Raw genomic sequence first — 10050 nt, forward strand, 5'->3', positions numbered from 1 at the left:
TGGCACGGGCACGTCAGCACTCCTCACGTTTTCCCAAGCTACAAGTCAGCCCACGGTCCCTGTGCTGAGCATCAACGTGGTGCACATGTACTCCATGAGCACTGCACAACACTACAGCCCACCTCATCTCAGCTCTTTTGGGAGCAGACACAAAGGCTCCAGAGAGATCAACGTGCAAGGGATACAGGGCTTCACCAGAGCAATACAGAAGCACACCTCATGCCCCCCAAAATCACTTAGCTGCTCGGCTTGGTTCTGACCTAGTTATACCTTTAGCCCCAAGCAGAACTCGGCTGGCTTCTCGGATCCCTGAAGGAATCCACAAGGCTGACTTAGCAAGCGAGGAAGCTCTGAGACAGAGGAAGCTAGGGATGACTACCACAAAGGACAGGCCTTCACAGCAAGATTAACCCATTAACTTATTAGTTCTAAACCGGCAGGAGAAAATCTAACTCAGGTGTGAGGAGTAGGAGTTCCCTGATCAGTGCCTGCCACACACTTGTGTTAGGACAGGACTTGCACTGGGGATGCTCCCAATCACATCAGACTCATTGCAGAGAGGACCGAGAACCTGCATCAGATCTGGAGCAAAAATAACATAAAATAACTTCGCTTGGCTGTACCTTGGTTGCAAGCACTGCCTCTGACAACGAGGTCAACCCCAGGCACTGTCCCCGTGACAAGTGAGTCCAAAGAGTGGTATGACTCTACCCTAGACCCATGTAGAGCAGCAGGATTGATCCTCCTCCTCCCCAGCGAGATCATTTGCCAATCGATCATTCACAAGCTAAGAGCACGAGGTGGCCAACAGAGCCAGGGCTTGGCCGCTGCTGCATCTGCTCGCCCAAAGCACCCCGGGGAAAGCCAGGCACCCACGCTTCCAGCCTCACCTTCCACGCAGTGCTCCACCTCCTCCAGGTTACGCAGCGTTATCCGCATGAGGCTGGAGTTCAGCATCAGCTCGTTGCGGTGTGCCGGCCACATGTACTGCGGGGCAGGGTTGACGAAGAAAATCCGCGTGTCCCCAGTCGAGACTTGGTTGTCGCAGATTAACGGGTCCCCGAAGCCACCGATAACCACCTTGTTCCCACCATCCAAGAGGATCTCGTGAGTGACGATCTCTTTGCCTTTCAGGTAACGCCAGACTCTCACCTGGAACGAGAGGGAGAAAAAGCGCGTGAGATGTTTCACAGCTGCAGACAACTGGCACCTTCTGTCCCTGTTAATTTTTATCACGTTGTCACAAGATGCGCAGGAGCGGTTCGGGCGGGCAAAGCTTTCCAGCAGAGCTAATTTCGTTAGCCATCCTTCTAAAAGCACAAAATAGGTGGGCAACGAAGACTAAAGCACATACTGCTCTTTCTGCCAAAGCTGCACCCAACTCTCCATCCCAGGTACTCGGCACTCCAGGCCCCTTCCCCACACAGCCTGTGGGGAGCAAAGGGGGACAGGGCTTGTGTCGCAAGGGGTCCCTCAGCTATGCCGGCTCTCCAGCAAGGGACAGAGATACCTCGTCCCCCTGCACCCATCTTCTCTTGACGTGGGACGCATCGCTCTCGGTGCCGAGAGCCAGGATTTGCCTTCCCTTCCCAGCTCTCCTCCCTTGGTAGCAAACTCCAAGCCCAGCCAGAGCCAAGTGGGCTGCCAAAAAAGCCTGAGAAAGAGCTCCCCGGCACCAAACCCTACCACGAACCACCCTGACTCCCCTCTCCAGAGGCCCGCTCTGCCTGCAGGGACACAAGAACTGAAACCACCCTCTTCTTCCTCTCCTCTCCTCACCAAACCCGGGGAGGGCTCGCCTTCCCCCATCTCAAGCGCAAACACCCAGCAAGCCCCCGGCACAAAGGATCCCGGGGCTGGTGGAGGGTAACCATGCCCCTTTCCTTTCTTCAGGCAAGAATAATGGGTCCAGATAAGCCGTAGCTTCTCAGCAAACACTTGAGGGCCACCAGCGGGCACCACTGCCAGCCAGACACCAGCTTCCCACATGGTGGGGGAGAGCCCAGGTCCGGCAAAGTGGGGGATCCCACGGGACAGCGGAGGACAAGCAGTCAGACAAGGGCAGAGATGGGGTGGGAGAAGGGGTGAGCAGACCCCGGCACGTCTCAACTCAGACCAGGAAGGCTGCTCAAGAGTTTCCCAAAGGAATCCCGCTTCTACTCCCAGGCAGCATCGTTCAAGGTGACAGACTCCAGCTGGTACAGTTCTCCCAGAGACATCCTGACTCGCAGCAAAATCTCAGCGGTGAAGTGTATCAAGGGAGAAGAAAACACTTCTGAATAAGAAAAAAAAGCTTTGAAGGGAACATTAAATGGCTGGAAGTCCCCAACCGGGGAAGGCTGCACAGCTAAAGAAAGCACCGTCCATCCATGGGGGAGGCTCTGAACAGTGACACAGGAGCCTTAAAACAGGGGCAGGAGGAGCGAGGTGGGTTGGGTGCATGAAAGAAGAGAGTCCTCCAGCTCTGACAAGGCACCGGTACCCTGGGAAGACAAAAGGCAGACCAGATACCATTCCACGTAGAAATGCCAAAGGCAACTTATGTTCCTACAATTAACTAAAGAAAACCTTTGCCTTAGCAGACTAGATTTGCTAAAATACATGGAGGATTTGGTAGTAGGAGCCCATTTCCCTTTACTCATCCAAACTTCAGGAAGAAAACTAAGTCCTGGCCACAAGAGTTTGTCCCGTTCTCCCCATCTCCCCGCTGCCAGCGGTTCTAGAAGAGTCTCCCTGGACCTCATTGCTGGCTCATCCCCCTGCCCAGAAATGGCAAAATCTGCACCCAACAGCAAGCCAGCCTCTCTCCAGTGCCACGCTCTCTGCGGCAAACTGCTCAAAAGAAACACCCGCACGGGAGGGAAGCAGCCCTAAAATGAATCTTTAGTGCACACAGGTCACCAGAGACACGTCCCCATCCACTCGTGACGGGTCAGAAATCCTCCTGCTTGCTGCTGCAATCCTGTTGCAGGGGAAACATGACACGGAGCAGAGTCGGCGAGTTGCATGTAATAGGAACAGCTCATCAGAGAGCTGCCTGAGGTTTCAGCTTGGAGCAAGGGCGGCTCTCGGGCAAGGGTGGCTGCCGTAGTACATGGATATTACCGTGACCACAGGCATCCCCGGGCTGGCATGCTCAGAGCATGCTTTTATTATGCTTTCTGCCAGCATCTCCCGTCCTACCACAGCCGGAGCGCCCAGTCACCTGCATTCTTTCTCCAGCTCCCCCCACTGCCCAAAGAGCACTTCAGCACACCGTGCCAAGCACCAAAGCAGCCAGGGAGGTGGGGGCTCGGAGATAAGGGGGCTCTCGATCCCCACTCCGAAACAGGCACGCACACATACGTACTTTAAGAGTGCAATTCCGAAGGGAACGCAAGGGACAGAGAAAGGAACGCCAGAGGCGGCAGCGAGACAGTCGGTTGTTTGCACTACTGCTTCTATGCTTGACATAGGGGTTGGGGTGCGGGGACTTGTTACGGTTGAGGAGGAAAGCACAGAGCAGACATTACCCCGCTCTAGAATGAACCGTTTTTATAGTTATCTGCACCTGCAGCTCACTGGCCTCTTCCATGCACGGCGCTTCAAGTGCGTTGCGTTCCCCTCCAGGCTTCCTCGAGACCATCCAGACAGAGACTCTTGCTCTTTGCCAAATACCTCCATCCCATTACTCAGTGACTACAGAAGACACGCACAAAGGTCTGACACTGCCAAGCTCAAACGAGAGGGTAAAAACACGTTGGGGGCTAGGGGGAATGCAAGTCTCATGACCTTTAATCAATCTTGTGATTTTTTGAAGCCCTAACTCCAGGATTTCAGGGGTGTGAGCTCAGCACTGTCTCAGTCCTGATCAAGAGGCTTCAAGGTCCACATCGATCTTGAGCTGAACTCCCACGGGCTGTCCCTGCCACGACTAGGAGTGGGCAGCTCCAGTTGCTGGGGCAAGGGAACTGGTCGTTCCCAGGAGCGAGCAGGCTGGGGTGATACACCCTCCCGCTCAGCACAAAAGTCACCTGTCAAGCAGAAAAAGGGAATGAATTCAGTGTCACATGTACTCCACAGGTGCAGCTGAAGGTTAAGAACAAAGTTTAGGAGCGCGTGTTAGTCTCAGATCCTCCTACTTGTCGCACCTTCTCCTTAAGGTGCAATATTTGCCCGCCTTAGAGGAGGACTCTGGACTTGATGGGTCTCAGCTCCCACCCAGCCCAGCAGGTCCTGCAATCTAAACAGCAGCCACCGTATATTACCGAGGTGAGCCCGGTTCTCCTGCATACCCGAGATCAAAAACCATCCCAAGTATAAACACCGCTGCGACAGCTCCTCTTTGGAAGCCGCACATGCCTTAGCTGCTCCCGGACACGGAGAGGTTAGCGAGAAACATCGTACCCACGTGCTCTCGACGCTCATTTGTCTTCCAGCGTGAAGGGAGGCAGCTCCCCTTGGGCCAGCGCTAAGCAATGCCGCAGCAACTAAAGGACAAGCGATAACTTAGGCGCAGGCTACCATCCCTCTCCATACAGTCCAAGTCCAAGCCGCTGGGCAGGGGCAAGAAGAGGGGCTGAGAAAGCAAACACAGCCCATTTCAGCTTGCTCGAAAAGCCGACTGCTCGGTTGTACACAGCCCCACCAGCCTGAGCCTTTTTTGGTTGGGTTTTTTTTTTTTTTTCCTTGAGAGATGGCAGTCACCCAGCAAACAGAGGGAGCTTCAGATGGCAAAGAAGGGTAGCTGTGACAGGCAGCTTTCCTCCCCTCTGATCTCGCAGGAATCCCGGTCCCGAGGCAGACATCTGCTCCACCACGGGCAGGTGGTACCAGAGGAGAGACCCCCCCCTTCAAAGAACCAGTCTCGGGGCCACCTGCGAACGAACGTGGCACCTCCGGTGAGCCGAGGAGACGGGGTGCTAAGGAGCACAGCTTGCACAGCTTTAGCTCAAGCCTGTGTTAAAGCAAACCTCCTGCTTCCCCACCCGGGACCAGCTGTTCCTCCAGCACTTTGCAGCAGCCCAGCTCCCTGCGGTTGGGCTTCTTTCTCCCCAAAGTCAAGTTAAGACACCTTCCCGCAGCCCCACCAGCTCCACCTCCCTCTTCCTTCGGCAGCAGCCTGCAGCCCGCAGGGCAGGCGCTCGCTGCAAGGAGAGGAGGCGAGGTGCACAAGCAACCGGGGCAAAAACCCAGGAACACAAAGGAGACAAAAGGGGAAAGAAAAATAAATAAAATGAAATATGCCAGGCAGGCAGAGAGCACAGCCTGAGGCTTTTGCTGAAAGGTGCCAGTCAGGGCATTTTCACAGCTAGGTCTAAGGCGGGGGAGAAAGGCTAAAGCCTACCCCCTCTTCTGAAGCAGATGGTAATTTGAGTTAATTAGCATGGCTGTTCTAGTCATACACCTCAGAGCCAGGCCACAGCATTCGCCAGCAACATCAGAGTCCACCAGCTTTCTCCCCACCCTTATCCTCTATAATGAATGGACACGAAGGCACCAAAGACCAAGCAATTACCTGTAGGGCATCCCATTCATCATCACACACAATTACACTTTGTCACTGGTGACTCACCAGCTACATCAAGGATCCGGGAAGAAAAGGGGAGAGAGAGGAAGAATTGGGCTGGAATCTAGTTCCGAGAGGTTCTAGCAGCCTCACTCACTCTTTTGCCAGCGAGCACATAAAACACTGGATTAAGGCTGTTTTACAAGACTCCTGGCAGCTACAGGGAGGCAGTGTAAGAACAGCAAAAACTTTATTTAAGCAGATCCTTGCAAGGGTGTATTTTAAGTGCAGTACAAAACCAGTAAGTAAAAGGATTTTCCAATATGCCACGGGGGTCCATCCCACAGTAGGGAATGGGACCGCCCGTACAGACAGTGCGGTGCTAGCGAATTCCCACCAGGAAGACGCTTTGAGAAACACCAGCCTCCGTCTTGTACAGAAAGATGACAAGTTAGAGCGCAGCCTCCTCAGGAAGAGAAGGACAGAAGTAAAAAGGGTCACCGCTAGATTACGGCGGTTCTTAAAGATGAAGGGTACAGGCGAGCATCAGCTCTGCCAAACCCCTTCCCTCCTGACTGCACATCGTCCCTCTCCCCTTGCTTGTCACTCTCTGTGCCCTTCCCTGGCAGAAGCCAGCTGCCCTTTTCCGAGGGGCTAGCAGAGCTCCGAACCCACCTTCCCCAGCAACTTCCATGTCCAACCCCGGCTGGAGAACACGGTGCCGTTCCCCCCCCCCCCCCCCCCCCCCCAAAATACGGGCTCTATTGTTCGGAACAGGATCCACATCCTTTTTGACGCTTCCTATAGCGCATATAGGACCTGTGTTTGTCCTATAAATAGGAGCTGTCTATCATAAATATCAGGGCAGCCGAGAATAAGGCACATCAGAGGACTCAAAAGCAGGAAGGGACAATGCCAACACGCAGGCTGTAAATAGGACAAACGGCAGCACCGCGAGCTTGGGACAAGCCCCGGGCTGCAGTCGGGAGCAAGCCCAGCACGCCGGTTCCCATGTCAAATCCCTCGGTAAAGGGGCTCAACAGCCAGTTTTGGAGTCAATTTTGGGAGTGCTCTCAGCCTGTTCTTCCTTTTTATTCATCTCCTCTAGTAGCAAATGAATGGCTGGTAGCTATTTAAGGGTGTTTATCTAACATTAACTTCACATTTCTTCTGAGTTGTAATGTGCTTATCTTCATCCATCAAAGGCTTCAGCTGGGAGGGTTTAGAGTTTAACTGGGAAGAACAATACACTAACGCAGCACTCGCAGATATGCACATGCCTGCTCCCTCGCAGACCACCCAGCACCAATAACACTCACTATTTTGGGTGTGGGCTCTAGGGAACTCCTACCACACAATTGGCCCTTGCCTTTCCTCTTCAGATAAAGAGGAACCTGACGAGAGATAACTGTGGTATTTGGAGGTAACCGCGGGGCCTAAGGAACAGTTACCAGAGTATGACAGTGAGGAAGCGGACACGTGTTTTCTCACCGGCTAACCAGCAAGATCCCTTCTGCACCTTGGCTTGCTCCGGCTCCACAGGGCACCAGGAGCCAGCGGTCAGATTTAATGCCCAAACTGCCCTTTTGGAATCTAGGTACTTGGTAAAATTTAAAAAAAAATTAAAAAAAAAAAAAAAAAACCACCCAAAAAACCCAAATGCAAGTATGTCTAACCCTGCAACCCGGCATCAGCAGAATCCACAGCAGTTTCAATACTTTGAGAGATCTTGAGAGCGAAACAGGCCAACAGCTGCTGCAAAGCTACACATTTACAAGTCATGAGAGTTACGCCCTGCTAAGTCACAGTTAGGAGATATTTATCTGCTTTCAGGTCCTCAAGACACCCCAAGCCCCATTTCAAAGCTTTTTTCCCTGCAAACGCACTATGAACATACCATTAAAAATTACATAGAAAAGACCGATATGTAGGTAAAGGGACTGAAGAGCCACTGTTAGAAGAAAATTGCTAGAAGTCACAGCACGACTGGGATAGCCAGCAGCGCTGCCACGATGAGATGAGATGAGATGGGCGCTTCCATCCAAGGTAGGAGAGAAGGCTTTTCTCCTTTCGCTTTCTTTTACAGGACTCCAGGACTGCAAAGGGATCTTGGGGGCTGGTTCTGGCCTTCGGTTGCCGTTATGACACTAGTGATCGGCAGAAGCAAAATCCCACCGTTAACTCCAGAGTAAGTAGCACAAGCCTTTTCCGCAGCATCGCTTGGGATGGCTCAGGGAAAGGTGGGCGAGAGCCTCTCTTCCCAAGCTGAGCAATACAAACCGCGTTTCAAATAAAGCCACCGCTGGCAGCATCAGGTTCCTCCCCACACATCGCTCCCTCGCTGCTCTTACTTGGACTTGATTGCACCCTTTCAAAGGCAGAGCTGCTGAGCAAGCAGTTTTACCATCACAGGAGCCCAGGCAAAACGGTTTTCCTGGCCCAGAGCCTTGCTCTTGATGCAGCAAGACGAAGCCTGGATTTTACGCTAGCCAGACACCTTGCCGCACGTCTGCGGTGGGTGGGGGGGGGGGGGGGCGGGAAGAAAAGAGACCCGTTTCTTAGACTAGCATCTCTGCCTCATCGCTAGCCTCCCTGGACCACCTTGCCCAAGCGTCAGGTGGCCCACATCCATTCAGCCATATGCGCCCCAAGCTGCCGCAGGACACCGGCTGCTGGCGGCAGCTTATTAGTTTTCTACGTAGCGCCCAGGATGTGCCAGACACTTTGCAAACATACGGTCTCTGCGCTAAGCCTGGAGGGTCTGTGATCTAATTTACGAGAGCAGGGTACAGATTGTACCGTGCGGTATCGCAAGGGGCAGAGCAGCGGGAGCGAGCGTGAAGCGGCGGGGCACCAGCTGGACAGAAGGAAGCTGTTCAACTAGTTTACTGGGTTGAGAGATGCTCCAGAAGAGAAGGCAACGCCATGGTATGAAGTTAACCTTCCCTTGCACCGACAGACCTCTCCCACCAACGCGCTGCCGTGCATCACCCCAGGCCCTGCTTTAGCACTAACCACAGGCAGGAACCGCAATACTTTTGAAGGATGGGCAGAAAAAGGGATGGGGGGGGGGGGGGAGAAGAAGAAAAAGGGATGGGGGGGGGGGGGGGGGAGAAGAAGAAAAGGGCGATGTAGCAGCATGTCCTCGCAAGTGAGATTCCTGCCCCGGGAAGGGTTAAGCCGTACAGCACGTTTTCTGACAACCAGGCGGATGGTATTTCAGGTTGCTGGGTACTTTACCGTCTCTCGGCTTAGGGGGGGGGGAAAAAAAAAAAAAAAAAAAAAAAAACCACCAACAAAAAAACATAGCCAGAGGCCAGATTCGTAGTTAAACAATAGCTCGAGCTAGAAGAACTCGAGATACTGCCGAAGTACACGGGGAGCAAGGCGGAGAGCCGGCAAGCGGCTCCCAACACCTTCCCCGGCAGCCTAAACCCCGCCGGAGAGAAAGTTGGGACTCGGCTCCGCATCACGGCAAGGAAAGAAATGCCCATAAAAAGCAACCTTGAGAGATTTCCCCTCCACACAGCTGTGGGAGCTCTAGCGGGGAGAGCCTCCGCAGTCTAAAAATACATAATTACACACCAAAGCTCCAGCGCGTACAATAAAAACCACATGCGCCCGCCCGAAAAAAAAGCGCCTGGTCGGGGCTGAAAGTTTCTCCACACCCTCCCCCCGGCACCCCTACCCCCCCCCCCCCCACCCCCCAAAAAAAAAAAAAAAAAAAAAAAATTTACCTTGCAGGAATAGGTATGGTGCACGGGGTCCACATTCATGATCTCCTCCACCGTGCCCGTGAGCACCACGTTGGCTTCTTCCTCCCGCCGCTCCAGCTCCCGTTCGGGGCAAGACACCCCCCCCCCACCCCCATTACCGGTAGGACTACCCCTTCCCAAACCTAATCCCAATCCTAATCCCAGGAACAGCGCCCAAAGAAACCGGGCACCCCCTTCCATGGCCCGCCGGCCGCGGCGACCCGGTCGATCCGGTTCGTTTTTAACCCACCGCCCCCCCCCCCCCCCACCTCCGGGTAAGAAAAAAAAAAAAAAAAAAACCCGACGGGTGCGGGGAAGACAAAGCGGCTCCGCTCGGTAAGGCAGGGCTGGCGGAGAGAGAAGGGCTACTTTTGTTCGAGGAGGTGAAAAGGAGGAAAGAAAGAGAGGGAGGGAAGGGGAGGGGAGAGCAGGGGAGGGGAGAAGGAAGAAAATCCCAAGAGGAGGAGGAGGAGGAGGAGATAGCTCTCCCCCGAGAAGCGCTCGGTCCTCTGCTTTAGCCCCTGTAAGAAAGCCCGCAGATTTGCATGCAATCTGAATTGCTGATAAGGAGGGAGAGAGAGGGGAAAGAGGAGGAGGGAGGGAGGGAGGGAGGGAGGAAGGCAGCCAGCCCTGCTGCCGGCTCTTATTGCAGAGCTGCCGCGGACGCCACCCCCAGGAAAGGGAGCTCGCATCAGGTTAATGGATAATCAGTGCGCCAACGTGAGGAGACTTTTAAAGGTGTAGGGACCGCTGCCGAGCCGCAGCCGGCTCGCCAGTCACCCCCCCCCGGCTGTTTTTTCCTTCCAC

The 10050-nt window shown here is 54.0% G+C and overlaps 1 protein-coding gene across 4 annotated transcripts in view; it reads right to left on the bottom strand.

The window, feature by feature from the left end:
• The window catches only part of AGRN (agrin), a 125183-nt gene extending 115719 nt beyond the window's left edge, over positions 1–9464 (bottom strand). For all 4 annotated transcript variants that reach the window (XM_049807153.1, XM_049807142.1, XM_049807133.1 and 1 more), the window contains exons 1-2: positions 9226–9464; positions 891–1152 (exon numbers count right to left, since the gene is read on the bottom strand). In XM_049807153.1, coding sequence (XP_049663110.1) covers positions 891–1152; positions 9226–9444 — 481 coding nt within the window. In that variant the 5' untranslated portion in view covers positions 9445–9464. The remainder of the gene's footprint in view (positions 1–890; positions 1153–9225) is intronic.
• Between the last annotated feature and the right edge of the window lie 586 nt (positions 9465–10050).

Source organism: Accipiter gentilis, chromosome 1, assembly GCF_929443795.1.
Source record: "Accipiter gentilis chromosome 1, bAccGen1.1, whole genome shotgun sequence".
NCBI lineage: Eukaryota > Metazoa > Chordata > Aves > Accipitriformes > Accipitridae > Astur > Astur gentilis.